The sequence below is a fragment of the Perca fluviatilis genome, chromosome 4 (genome assembly GCF_010015445.1).
Source record: "Perca fluviatilis chromosome 4, GENO_Pfluv_1.0, whole genome shotgun sequence".
Lineage (NCBI taxonomy): Eukaryota > Metazoa > Chordata > Actinopteri > Perciformes > Percidae > Perca > Perca fluviatilis.
Genome location: NC_053115.1, coordinates 15,661,997 through 15,677,449, shown reverse-complemented (window position 1 = coordinate 15,677,449; position 15,453 = coordinate 15,661,997). Strand labels below are relative to the sequence as shown.

Genomic DNA, 15,453 nt, shown 5'->3' with positions numbered 1-15,453 from the left:
CTCTCAGTTCATTTTAATGTGATCAAAGGAGGAATGCACAGAGTTGTGGGTGGTGTTGCATTGCTCAGTATTCGGTGATGATCTTACCTGAGCCCCACATTGGTCGCCTATGTTCTTCACTAGGATTGAAGTGATACAAATCCTTTGTCCAGTAGAGAGTCCAAAGGTCAGTGTGTCAGCCAGCATAAAGTAATACAGACAGAGGTCCTCTCTGAGTGGAATAAATAAAAGTTCAAGCTCACGTTACTGTGAAGAGATAAATAAAGTAGCACTGAGCGATAAAGTAGCACTGAGCGACATGAGCGCAGACCCCACTCCAGTCAGCTGGTGAGTGGAGAGGGAAATGCTTGGCACAGGCAGACACATGCCCACAGTGTGGCTGCATCAAACAGCAGGCAGCTTGATGTTCAGTTTCTTCATCTTCCTCTCAGTCTCTTTCTCTTTTCGGATTCCTTTTAATCCCTCTCTGTGTTTCTCTGTGTTTTTTTCACCTCTTTCCTGGGAGCGAAGGAACAAGTGCACAAGATTCCAGAGGCTAATTCTGCCTCTTACGGCGGGGGAACCTAATATGTGAGGACAACTGTGGAAGGAGGGAGATACAAGCAGAGAGAGAGAGTGTAAGGAAAAGGAGGGGCAGGACAGAGAGGAGGGGGACCCAGCGACGGATGGCAGATCAGACGAAACCAGGATTGGAGTTTTGTGTTGTTGAGGAGGAGGTGGGTGGCAAGCTGTTGAAACTTGAGAAACGTGAAGGATAGGAAGAAAATGTTGACATGGCGAAGAAGGAAATGTGATTGGCGGATGAAACAGATGGTTTGCAGGTGGATATGTTATATTTGGAAATGGGTTCCCACACAAATGGCTCTGTCCAACCGGTTTCTTTCTCAGGTAGCAGATAGATGTTAAATGGCTCTAATAAATAATAGACAAAATGTGTCACACAACTATCCAACTATGCAAATGTGTCAGCAAGTTCACAAAGTGAAGTGGATAAAAGGTGGTGTTTTATACAAAGGTGCAGGGGGAACCATTTTCAGGGGAATCCAAGATGGCTTAAAGTAACAGAACTTCAGTTATTAAGGTGCTCTAGAAATTCAACAATGCAAAAGCACGTTAGACACTAGGTTTGGATAGGCAACACTATGATTTATTTATAAATATAAATCAGACTTTATCAGGGATAAAAAGTGGTGTTCTCACAGTCCACCAACCTTTATCAAGATGATATTATGACACAATATACATCCTGACTGAGACTAGACTAGAATATACATTTGTCAACTTGTTATACTGTACTGTGGCAGATGACCCATTTAGGATTTGTGTTTGATTTTTGTATCAGTGTAACAAAAACCCTAATTTGTGAGATATTTAATTTGCTTGATTAACCAGTAAACGGACAAGACAGAGTCTGCTTATTTTATCCATATTATATGTTTCTGATATGATTCTGAACTGATTATCCATAAATGTTAGTATAACAGCATAAATATTAATTTCTTTGAAAAATGTTTTGTCCAATTGGGGGTCCATTTGTATTATCACCTTATAAAGTTGTTGTGACAAGCGTGTTAGCAAACCGTTTTTACACATCTGAGCAATATTAGCTTCTCTTCTGGTAATATCTGCCTCTTTAGCTGCGAACTGCTCAACTATGTTCACCAGCTAGTCGCTAACTTTGTTTGTCTGTGGTTTGGTTCCTGGGCAGGTAGTATACAGTTGGTTTATTACAATGTTTTCACTAAAAATAGCGTCTTGCTGAGGCTGGAAATGATGGCGATGAGAGTGGTGAGAGTCAATCTGATCCACTGCAAGTCCAAAACACTCTCAGCCTCTCAGTTGCTCATCACGCAGTTCAATTTGTCATCTAATGAAACACCCAAAATGAAGTGCTGGAATAGCTGGGATGATGAAATTAAAATGTGGGTGGCTCTGAGATATACATGGTCACACGAATTTACAAACATGATACTGTTGGGCTCCTGTGTGCTAGCATGTCGATTTCACTCCGCTGCCAGTAAGTGTAAATTCAGATTGGATATCATAAATGTGCTTGCAAGTGTAGTTTCTTGGAGATAGAAAAGTATTAGATGGAGGTGCAGGAGACGAGGCCTGAGGTGAGACTGACGCATGGCGCGATGTCGAGTAAATGTCAGCCTAATTCTGATATGCTATAAGGCCTGTGAATAAGCTATACTGCATTTTACAACTCACCCTACAGAATATGATAGATAAATGAGGGGTTAAGCACAGGCCATCAAAGCTATATTAAAAGTTTAATGGCACTATGTGAAGTGCTCCTGTGTAAATGAGATAGGTTAGTTAAAAAAAAACAAATGCTTAATGCTAGCAGTAAAAGTAGTAATAGCACTGTGCCCGTCAGGCTTGGCAGGTTGTGACACTTCTGCGAGAGATGTAAACTCATATTCCGGTTAAATTTGGGGCAGACACCTTCACTTTTATTTCATTTGCATAATATGGACACACACACACACACACACACACACACACACACACACACACACACACACACACACACACACACACAAACACCTTCTGGCAACATGCCACGTAGGGGTTAGGTTAAGGGACAGTGGGGAAGGACAGCAAACTGGAGCAGTAAGCACATTTCACCAGGGGGATACAGTTACACACACACACACACACACACACACACACACACAGACACACACACACTCACACACACACACTGATTCCTTTCCCCCTCAGGGTCGCTCTTCTCTCTCTAAAACGCTCACTCTCCCTCTCTCGCTCTCTCTCTGCCATAACATTTTTACAAGAACGCTCACCATTACATCCGGCAGAGAAAAGCAGGACATTGTGTTCCTCTTCCTCTGCTCTATAAATGGCTCATTAATGTTTACGAACGTCTGCATTCCCATTGACATATGGAGCTGTTTGGGCCGACGTAACTCATTCACCCAGATAATTAAAGTAATGATTTGTCTCAGATAATTAATAGTCCATAAGTAATACGACACCTCGTACATTGAGGCAGGGGATTTCTGTCCTCAGAAGAAGGTAAAAGAAGAATATGAAACAAATAAATTTCTGTAAGAGAATACAGATTAATCATCAAGTATTATCAGCAAAATGTACTTAAAAGTACCAAAAGTAAAGTACTGTAGTATTTGGAAATTATTACTGTGTAAACATGTAAGCACCATAATGTTCAGCTTTACTTTATATACTGCTGGGCAGGTTAGTCTTTAACAACCATTATATTTTAGAACATGTTCATATGTTTTGTATGTAAAATATTATTCTGCAGATCAACTAGTAACTATAGCTGTCAAATAAATAGTGAAAAGTGTAAAGACATTTCATTGTGACATGTAGGGAAGTAGAAGTATAAAGTAGAAGCAAAGTGCAAATACTTTAAATTTATACTTGAATACATTATTGATTAAACATGTTTCCATCACTGGCATTGCCCACATTTTTCTTTTCAGAAAATGGATATTGAGATCTATTGTTTTTCTCGTAGGGACATTATTTGTCAATTAATGTCTTAGATGTTTGTGATATGACTCCTTTTTAATTGGTTGGTGCAACCTGTGGCCCCACTGTACTGATTTTGTTTTTACATTGTGGGGAGTTCAACACTTTGTGGTTGATTCTAGACCCACCCATTTATATCATTATCTATATAGGCATTAACACACAAAATCAAAGTGACATTGATCAAGCAATAACATTTAACACAAATAAGAGTAATATTTGTTGGCTCCTTTTCAGCCCACTGTGCCAGTAGTCCTGGAGTGAACTGTCTGTTTGTGTTCTTCATTTTCTTCCACCTCAAGGATGAAAGCATCGACCACTTCGCACTTTCCTATTAGCCCTTGCTCTTCAGTGCTGCCTTTGAAGATTTAATCATTCAGATTTTCTTGATTAATCCTTTTTCATGTCCTTTCATGGGAAATAATTACAGAGTTTGATATGTTCGCTCGCTGGATAGAGGACAGCATGCAGATTTCTGATAGAGCCAAGTCCCCAGGTACCTTCATTAGCCTGATTATTCTGATCCAAACACACTCCATCAACCAGTTTACATGTAAATAGGTTAATTTTATTCCCACTCCTTACTCACTCTGTCGGCACGCTGTGTTTAAAAGATGAGATCTCAACAAATGTTTTCTGTTTTATTCAGTCTCTACCTTGTGCAACATTACTGTAAACATGTTTAATTTGCACACTAAAGAGGCTGTTAGGTTTTCTCAGCATATTGTGTCTATCAGATGACTGATCTTCAATCACTCATCAAGTTCAGAAAGGCCAAGCAGTGAAGGATCATGTCTTTCTTTTTCCACTACAGTATTTCCAGAGGCCTCAGTCAGACGTCACAGTTACAGCAGGTTGTCTAATGGGGACACCTAGTGGTCAACTACTCATCTCTCATCCAGCTTGTGATTTTATTTCAGTAATATTCACCACTTGGTGGCAGTGCAATTCTACTCTCCTCATTTAAGTGTCAGTACAAACAAATGTATGTCATGATAGCCAAAGGCCCAAAGCACTCCTCATGGGCATAGACAGAACAGGATACTACTTTTTCCTGAACTTTATTTAAATTTAAATCAAATTTAAGACATTTATCGTTGCCTGAGTGAGTCTGTAGCACCATATTGCTTTGTTGTGGACTAAGTGCACAATAGCTGCATGCTGTTGTGCTGCAGAAGAGATGATGAGCTCCTGCCCCGACTGCCCCTCTCCTCTCAGGATTAGTGAGTTAATGCAACCATTCAGACACTGAGCTCCGATCAGCTGCTTAATACTGTTTTATCCCAAATAACACAACCATGCAAGCAGGACGTGTGCTGTGTGTTTCACAAGCATACACGCATAAACATACCTACTATATCCAAAATACACCTTACCAGAGTTCAGACTAAAGATTATACGAAAAAACATTTAACATTTTTGTATACTCAGCTGACCTGTGCACTGACTTAAAGACTTGGTTACATTTGCAATAAATTATTTGGAATTTTATTATTATTTATTATATAATGTTATGATTAGTACCACATTACCAGGAAACTACTTGCTGACCCGTAAAATAAGACATGACCAAAATGTTCCTTTAACCATGAAAGTGCCTCGCTGAGATTAAAAATGTCTTTTACAGAAGAGTCCCGGCTGAGATAGTAGTAGCACATGAGACATCTCTGCTTCCGTCATGGGCTCATTTAGGTCATCGAGAATCACAGTCTGGGGGGTCAAAGGTCACAAAGGCCGAACAGCCCTTTGTCGGGTGAAAGAGTGGCCTTTTCAAATGACAAATCTTTTTCTCCCCTAAAACATTGGTCTATCAACGGTTTATCATCTATCATGTGGATAAATAAGGAATATCCCACATATTCAGTGTCAGATGTCCTGTCTGAGGATAGTCTGTGCCTTCTGAGAGCAGAGAGATGTTTTGTTATTCATCCTACCCCTTCAAAGTTAGTCCCTGGTTTCCCTGGATAGCAGTGCAAATGCACTACAAACACTGGAGAGTTTCAGTGAGCTTATGCACATCTCCCTGACCCTACATACACACACACACACACACACACACACACACACACACACACACACACACACACACACACACACACACACACACACACACACACACACACACACACAGGCTTATACTAATCCTTATGAAAACAAAGTGATATATTTCTCCCAGCGCAGGTCAAGCATGGGATGTTCATCAGGATTATAAGCATTTCATCCATAATATTACCACCAACATCATACTTACCAAACACTCACTGTTCTAAATGGAAAACCGCGGTGAACATTGTGCGGAAACAAAGAGGAAGATGAGTAGACCAGCATAAAGATGATTCAACTGTCGACCATGACTCTTTCAGACCATTCCCACCAGTGAGCCATGACCCACTTTGCCCTTGTGACCCCCTCTAGCTGACCTCTCAGTGGGTGGCCCTCACACTGACCATCCTGCACCGTGAATCAACAGAAGTGGCTGCACTTTGATCAGATCTTTGTTATTTTTTTTCTCCATTTTCTTCTTCACTTTGACAGTACATTTCAGGCCGATATTTGTCTACTCAGTCAGTTGCTCTTTTGTGCTCATTTCCACCTGTTTAACTTTAATGTTTCTCCATTACTTTTCAATCATCACATACACTCCTACTTCTCCTTTAAAAAAAAAAATCAAAGTCAGGTGACCCTGTAAATCTTGATATAGATATTACAAATGTGTATGTTCCTGAATGTACGTACAGTATATATGAAAGGTCAACATTATACATGTACAGACATGTTTATTACATATGTGAGTGTTAAATTGTGGCCTGAGTGAATGTCAGGACAGGATTATGCCGTCCTAGTGTCAGTGAAGAAGAAACTCTGCATGGCCAGGGAGCCATGTTAATCATAAATCTTTATCTTACAATCCTGCCTCGCACATCCCGCCTTTCATTAAAAGACGTCCAAAGGATTAGTGAAGCTAAACCACCGAGATGTGGGGAGAAAATGACGAATAAAGTCACAGCTAAACAGGATCCCTCGCTCTGCTGATGCTGATGCTGAATTAATGGTGTCATGAGACAAAAAAGGAAGAATATCTATCTATCTATCTATCTATCTATCTATCTATCTATCTATCTATCTATCCGGCTGTATGTCTGCACAAAAAACACAAAATCCACTGACTGATCGATTTGACTGATTATATTTTAATAACATCAAATTTTCCAAAAGATAACAGAAGTGAAAAAAAGAAAAAGAAAAATTACATGGTATCCAATGCAAGTTTGTTGGAAATTACATATTCATTTTGATAATATTAACCTGAGAATGACGTTTTTGGTTCTTCACCTTGATCCATGTTTAATGAAAAACATTTTCTGTACCTTCTGTAGACAACAGGTTGCAAAGATCAGCTACATAGTGCTATGAAATCTACCTCTGAAATATGTTTTGAGTGCAAAACATGAAATACAGTAATAAACAACAAAAGAAAAGGACACAAAAATAATACAAGAGTTGAACTATCAGTCTAAGTAGCAAACAAAAAGAAGCCTTCACAAATATTTACAAAAGGAAAACCAGATACACACCTGCACATCAGAACAAAGTCCATATACACTGTATTAAATTAGAGAATAAATAAAAATACTTTAAATTTATGTAGAATATCTGATGTTACCAAAGCTAAATTAGAAGTGATTATATCACAGCAACAGAACATCTGTTCAAAATGGCCAAAGCAACATTTCCTGTTAGGACTCCCCGAGGTCCTTACATTATTTGGTAATCAGTGTTTTAAGAAAATATATTGGTTTAAGTCAAGTATTTTCTAATTTTAACAATGTTCAGCAGTGCACCACGCATGTAAACAAACCATTTTTATTCTACAGTTTCTCTACGGGCAGACTGTCTTCTGAGAGAGACCGGTCCTTCAGTCAGTGTCAGTCAGTGTTCATGAAGGATTAAAGAGCGAAGACGATCAGTCAGGTTTATTGATAGCTGAATCAGAATTGACCCTCCTGATCCATCTTAGTCTCTGTAGACGGAGGTTATCTGTCGGGGGGGCATGTGCTGTGGATGGTAGGAGTCGTACGGCCCTTCTAAGTGTACGTCATAGCTGGTCTGAGTCTGATACAGGCCCTGATCCACAGGGGAGGGGGAGTAGTGGTGTGGGGGTCGGTAGTGGGGTGAAGGCTCCTGTTTGGGCACCAGGTTACTGCTGATGCTCAGAGGTGGTGTAGGGGGGCCGTCATATGGAGGGGTGCCCACACCGCCGCCATTATACTCATTTGGCGAGTGATTCTCGTACACCTCCTTTCATCGCCCTCAGGTGAAGCAGGTGAGCAGAGTCAAAAGTGCCATACGGCGGACTTGGCAGGCCCGGAGAGGAATAGCTCACCATGCCACTGAGAGGAGCAGGTGCTGCCTGCACTCTGTGTCTGTCCTCAGGCCTCATCCCAGCACCAGAAACTGGTCCAAGCTGCAAGCAGCCAGCCACCAGGTTGCTGGTGGGCTGTGAGAGGCCCTTACACAGTGTCTCCATGAAGGCCCTGCTCTCTGTGGAAAGGCCCCCCTCCAGGGCCTCAGACAGAGCGCAGATGTAGTTGCGGGCCAGCCGTAATGTCTCGATCTTGGACAGTTTCTGTGTTTTGGAGTGACATGGCATGATGGTGCGCAGGTTTTCCAGTGCATCATTTAGACCGTGCATACGTGAGCGCTCCCTGGCATTAGCCTTTACACGCCTCACACGGAATCGCTCTTGCCGGGCCTTTGTCATACGCTTTTTCTTGGGCCCGCGCCGTTTGGACTCGTTTTCATCTTCTTGTCCCTCCTCCTCCTCATCCTCCTCCTCGTCTTCCTGTGCATCCTCACTCCCCATCTCCCTGTCCTGTTGGTTTACTCCACCTGCTCTGTAGTGGTGTGATGAGATTGATGCATCTCCATCAGGTGAGCTCATGTCTCCGTCCATCCACTGCAGAGGGCTGACGACCTCCTCTCCCTCGCCTTGTCTCACGTATGGCTTAATCATCATGGTACTCTAGGAACAAGAAAACATCTTTGTCAAACACGTGTTAAAAAAAAAATGTTTCAATCATTACTACACTTGCAACCACAGCAGAAGAATGGCAGTGTTCAAAAGTAACTATTTACTGCAAGTAATGCTAAGTAAAACTAAGTACTGCACTCAAGTACAACTTTGAGGTATTTGTACTTTTGCTTAGGCTAAGTATTTCTATTGTTTCTATATGATACTCCACTCCTTAACAGGGGAATATATTGTTCTTTTACTCTCCTACTAGTTACTTTGTATATTTAGATTTTACATACAAAATGAGAAGTTTATAAAATGTGCATTGTTATAAAGTTCGTTAAACTCAACCAGCTACAAACAAATAATCATACATAAATATTGCATCCATGCTTTTACTTAAATAAAGGATCGGAATACTTTTTCCACCTCTGAAGAACCCCTGACAGCCTTTGTTTAGACTCAAAAACCTGCAGACTCTTCATAGTGTCGTGCTCTAGCCAGTATGTAATGAGACTTTGATTAGGTAGCCAACTATCACAATTTCAGATTTACACCAGGCTAAAGGATTGGTAATATTCAGGTAGCTGTGCATAAATCAGTTTACTGAATACATGTAGTTTCTCTTCCCACGCGTGTTAGTGATAATGAATTATTACAAGGCAAAGGATCAGGACTGTAGCTTCAGCTGTGAGGATAATGAGGTCAAGTCCTAGTTATTTCTTTCTGGGGATTTGTTTTTCTTTTAGCAACAAACAGGACATTCACATATTACAATGAAAACCTTACACATAGTGGGTATTTTGTAGGTTTTATATATTTTTGTATTTTAAGACTGCTTAAATGTGATTACTTTGAGGGCAGTGATATATATCGTATTTCTAGGCCTTCACGTCATATTAAAATTTACAGGAAATATAATTTAACAGTTAACGGAATAAAAGTTTATTACAAATCTAAATAATAGGAACTTTTTGGTGACTGATTACATTTTTCTGAGGAGTTTTCAGGAGGGACTTGGTATTTCAAAAGGCTACAGTCCTGTAAAGGATGTAATCTGGAGCCAGTGAGTAGGCCCATACGTTTTAATTCACCAATGATGACCAATAGTAGCCTAATAACTATTTTGTAAACCCTGACTGTCAGCAGTCCTCAAAATGTTTTTAGCACCGAACAGTTCACTCCTGTCGCGCACTCCTCCGCCACAGGTGTGCTGACTGATAGACCGACACAGTGAAGAGATAACCTAAACGATAACTTTGTGGTTAAGTGATCGCTACTTGAATTTGTATAAATGCATTATCTATTTTTATTCCTTTTCTCCCTCTCTCAGGGTAATCCCGTTCAACTTGTCAACTGGTAATGCCCCGGCGAGATAAAGTCACTGACAGGACTTCAATCTGGGGCATCGCAGGATTTTCTCCGCGGATGAAGAGACGACCATGGGATTAAATGAAAGATCGACGTCCCAGATCAGTGACGAGGCGACTCAGATTGAATTGAAATCAGACATTTCCAAACGCAGAAATATTAATGCCTCGCCACAAATTGCGTGCATGCTTGAGCCGCTATTTACTAAATGTCGCCTGAAGTAGGATTAATAAGCCTTTAATAGCCTATGCTACATATTTTTTTCCATTAGACGTAGGCTATTGATTGCTCGTTGACTTGGTGTTTTAGTTGGAAACCCTTCTACACAAAAATGAGTCCTACAAATTCTTCCAGGCTAGGCTACATAAATTTCTTAAATATGCAAATTGATAAAACATACCAGTGCTGATGTGTCCCGGGACCTCCTCAGGAAGTTTGGTAGATGGTATTTGTCTTCACAGTTTGGCCTTTCTGTCCACTGTCTAACAGTGGTGAAGTGTCTCAGTGTGGGTCACTCTGCGGGGGCTCTGGGTTTTAACCACGTTAAAGCTCCTCCCACCACTCCCATCCAATTCCTGTTGACGCGCTTGAGCCCGCGCGTGGCCGGCCCGTGGCTCGAGCCCCCTGGAGCTCCGCTCGTCGACTCGCACACGCGCGCGCGCGTGTGTGTGTGTGTGCAGGGTCAGGGAGATGTGCATAAGCTCACTGAAACTTTCCAGACAGCAGGAGAGGCCCAGGCCTTTGTTGCTTTACGAGGGCGGCCGCCAAATCCGCAGTCGTTTGCATTGAACGGAGGAGAGACGCGCTCAGTCGGCTGAGCCTAACTGTATGTGACAGCTTGAAGTTGCATGTGAGCAGGTGCTTGCTCCATCCCCTCATCCAGCCATCCATCCCTCCGCACTGCGGAGACAGGCTTTTGAACAAGTTCATTTTACTCAAGAGGCAGCTCTGACCAGACGGGGTAAGTTTGGTCACATAAGGTGTGCAGTTACAGCATCTCTGACACTCATTAATGGCCTTCTCTCTCTGCAGCATGTAGGTCCATGACGTCTGCAGCTTAAACCATAACCCACATTCAATGTTCTATTAGGACTTCTAGCAAGTACTCGCATCCTTTACTTGAGTAAAATATGTATATGTATATATATATATATATGAAATATATGAAATATACTCCATTAAAAGTAGGAGGTTCTGCATTAAGTAAAAGCACCATTAGCAATTGTACTTTAAGCAGCCTATCAAAAGTAAAAGTAGCCTATACTTATTACTCGCTTTCATACTGTTATGTTATTATGGATGATTTTTATTGATTAGTGATACTTTTATGCAGCATTTAAAAGTGGCAGCTGTTCAAGGGAAGCTTTTTTCTGCTAACTGCTAAGGGGTGCTAACTGGAACCACAAATGGTTCTTCGGAGTGATGCCATAGAAGAACCATTTTTTGGTTCTACAATGAACCCTTTAGAATACTATTATTTTTTAACACTATATCTATCTATAGCTAGCCTAATATGTATCTCTTAAATATAGTGGAGTAGAAGTATAAAGTGGCATAAAATGTAAATACTACTAATATTGTCAGACTACGGTAGACAATTTAAAAAAAAAAGTATCTAAATGGATGCAGCAGAAGCAGAGATATAGTTCACACATTCTTCTTCCTTGTCACAACCTGGCGCCTAAAATATCTACAATGCAACACGACCTCAGTGAGAGATTTGTTTGTTATGCTAGTAGTGGCTAATGTAGCCTCAAGCATAGATGAGGAGCATGCCACAGATAGCCTAGACATCTAGACACACCCTAGCGGCAGCAAATTTAATTTGCAGCCAGGGGGGTCTAGGCACTTTCCATTGACTTGCGAGGTGGAAAAACTAAACTCTGGTCAGGCCAGTCACATTGTGTATAGAGTCGGTGGGTGGGCTTATGGCTGCTGCTGCTGGGAACAGCGGTCTTCTGGAAGACTTTTCTTTGAGAAAAGAACAAAGAAAGGCACTGAAATTCTTAATTCTTAAAAAAGGAAGATGTGTTCGGAGTTTTGCCGACCGGATACGGCAAAAGTTTAATCTATCATCTAGCTTCACTACCTTCTTCGTTGCTCTGCCTGGTTGTTTGCGCTATCCTATTACGTGCAGAGGGAATTTGAAAGACAACCATTTATCCCGCCCCTCGGATTGAGCCCTCTCAATGGGGAGTTCCCAGACCCAACATCTTGATGTGGGTCTGGCTTGTCACAGAGGTGAGATCACTTCTTTCTAACTCCACAACCCTAGATTTCTTTCCCGTTTCAAACTTGTAGTCTTCAGCCCCAACCAACGCTGACTCAAGTGACATCACTTGAGGCAATTTATCAGACTTCACACAGCTCTCTCTGCAGGCACAAAAATGCTTTACACAACTTTTTTCATATATGCGGTAATAAATAATAATAAGTAATAAAAGACCTATAAACAGACTTTGACGTCTAAAAACAAGTACCGGTACAAGTGCCTCAAAATAGTGTAGTACTTAGTTACCTTCCACCACTGGTATTTTTCAACAGGCCAGAAGCTTTTTGATTTTCTTTTATTATCCTATAAGTTTGTTCTGAAAATTGAAAAACATTTAAAACAGTGGTGAAATCATCTTTATATTTTACATATGCGGACTACCAAAAGTTTACTTGTCAAAGGCTTTAAAGGCCTCTCAGATAACTTCATCATATATATATATATATATATATATATATATATATATATATATATATATATATATATATATATTGGTAACAATCTACCCCTGAACCACACTAATGTTCTGTGACAAAGACGTGAACAACAACAGGATATCGTGTTGACCCTCATCATCACTGATCGGGGAACAGAGAGGCAGATAATTTGCATGATTTAGAAACCGAGCCCCACATGCTCTAGAGAGGCTTGAGGTATGTTACAAGGTAATCTGCACACCCAAACTATGTGCTTCTTATTCCCCATTCATTCCCAGTCCAACCACCTTCCCCACTGCTCCTCCCCGTGGGTCTCTGCCTTTCCTATTCCACACCTGCAGCCTGAAATGGGAATAGCAGAGCTGGGCCTCTTGCCTCCCCAGAGTGGGACTAGCAGGGGAATATGATAGCTGAGGCCTTGTGTCCCCATTGCATACACTCATAACACTGTTCATGTTAGTAAAATTAATTAGAATTTGTATTTAATTTTGTTTTAGGGGTATGAGTTGCATCCCAACTTGTTAAATACATTTGTCATGACAAAACTGCTGTTGTTCCTTTATCATTTTTCTTTTCAGTTTGACCCACTTACTGTATATCACCCAGTCTTTATGTTCCACAAGTGGTGCCCAAGGGTAAAACTGTATGTGTGCCATAATGTCCCCAGGTCCCTCAGTTCTGACCGCACATGATGAAGTCCTGCTGCAGATGGCCTTCTCTTAAACTCAGGCCTTCTCTGGCTCAGATGCTCATCTATTCTCCACTGGCTGCTCAGCTCGCTCAGCATGTTCACATTGCTCAGAGGACACTGCCTCACCTTTTCGAGGTATGTTCATGAGATGGGAATTGAGTTAATTATAATATAAAATATGAAGGACAGATAAAACTTCACTCCAGTAGACACACAAACATGACCTTCCCATGAATCCCCAGTGTATCTGTTTGTGACAGTGGGGGAAAATGGGCTTTGTCCATCTGTCATACTGGAAGTCCTCTGAGAGATGCCAATGTCACAGCATGAAGATCGTGTGCATGTTAGTGTATGTGTGTGTGTGTGTGTGTGTATGTGTGTGTTTGTATAGTTCGTGTTTATGGAAGTGGATGGATTGCATATGCAGCAATCAAAAATCAAAATCCCTTTTCCTCCTACAAGATCAGCAGCCTTGAGAAGGTCAGTTTAGTGGATCAAGATTGTATCTCTCACTCTGCATATGTCTGAATCCACTTCAAATGACAATACGGTCATCAAATTGTTCGGAAAGCACTCAAAAAACTCCAGAGAATGAATGTTGTTCTGTATTTCATGGTCCCCAATCAACTTTAGAAATGGCCGGCATCTAAGCCAGAACTTGAACCTCCCTCCAGCCCAGCACCGACCCTGGGGAGGCAGGGTTGATGTTGACCATGTGTCCTCCACTAACCATCTCATTGATGGACCCCACTACTGGGTAAAATAGACACCCCCTCTGCCTGAACCCCTAAACCCCCTTAACCCTTCCCTAAACCCTCTGTTGGCCCCCTGTTGTGCGTGCTCATTGGCTGACCGCCTTCAGGCGTCCCTTTTCCACGGGTCCATTGTCTGGCCCCATAAGCAGCTTTGTTTCTGCATGTGCAGCTGGGCTAGCCCGCGCAGCCATTAGCCACAACACGCTAAAGGGAGAGCGGGATAATATAATTACAAAACAAAAGTCAGGTGGCTCACGAGATCTGCCAGGAGAAGCCCATTTGGGGGAGATGCGAGGACACGCTGGCGGGTGGCCAGCTATAATTCGATTATGAAGTTGTGTGAGTGACAAAAGAAACAATTGAATCTTTTTTTCTTTGCCCCACTGTGGTTTAATTTGATTCAACCGGGGCTTTAAAAAGAAGGCAGTGTGAAAAGATAGAAGATTTACTCTTCTAATTTCTAGAGTCATCAGCTCAGAAAATGTAATATGCTCTGACAGATATAGAGAGATAGAGAAATTCTTCCCTGGGCTAACTTTATTGTTGCTGCAACACTATGACTGCATGTGAGGCCCAAGACAGATGAATTGCTGAAGGCCGCAGTTTTCCTGCGAACTGACTGGTCTTGTGCGCTTGTTTTGCATGAATGCACACAGACTGGCGGACAATGGGATCAGTGGCAGATCCATCTCCTGTAATACTTTCTTCAAACAGGGCTGCAAGTGTGTCCCCCTGTTCTGTCGGCAGACCAGGATTTATCCTGTTAGTCACCCTAGATGAGTGAAAGAGTAAAATCAACCCCCATCCCAGCTGGACACATGCTCGCACGCACACGCACACACACACACACACACACACACACACACACACACACACACACACACACACACACACACACACACACACACACACACAACACACACACACACACACACACACACACACACTGGGGAGTTACAAACAGCTTTATGGACAGCTGATAAGAACAGGTTTAGCTGGTGGCTACTGTTTGAAGCAGGTCAAGCAGAACAGGATCTGTTAATGTCTTTTTGTTTCTATAGTTCATACTGCAAAAGACTGCATTTTGTTTTTTGTTTTGCTGTTTTATAGGACAATAAGCAATTGTGTCAGATGCACACATGCTCTTACCACTGAAGGGTTGGTGTCAGTATTGTGCCTCTCAGGGTGTGTAAACGCCCATTTCTTGCCCCATTAGGCACAGTTTGATCATGCCCTTGGGAGAACACCACATTCTCTTGGTCTGTAAGACTGTTGAGGAGAGGTTACACTGCAGAGTAATCGACTGTCTGGTTTACTGTTTTATTTATGCAAGTGGATATGCATGTGTCAGAGTGGGCCACTTCTCAAAAGAAGCAATATGCAAAGATATA

General features: G+C 41.7%; 1 protein-coding gene and 1 pseudogene across 1 annotated transcript in view; both read right to left on the bottom strand.

Annotated features, from left to right (window-relative positions):
* LOC120557865 (zinc finger protein 385A-like) overlaps window positions 1-583 on the bottom strand; it is a 32,274-nt gene extending 31,691 nt beyond the window's left edge. The window contains exon 1 of the mRNA XM_039798516.1: window positions 88-583. Coding sequence (XP_039654450.1) covers window positions 88-100 — 13 coding nt within the window. The 5' untranslated portion in view covers window positions 101-583. The remainder of the gene's footprint in view (window positions 1-87) is intronic.
* Window positions 584-6,693: 6,110 nt separating this feature from the next.
* On the bottom strand, window positions 6,694-10,443 carry LOC120557866 (annotated as a pseudogene).
* Window positions 10,444-15,453: the final 5,010 nt, after the last annotated feature.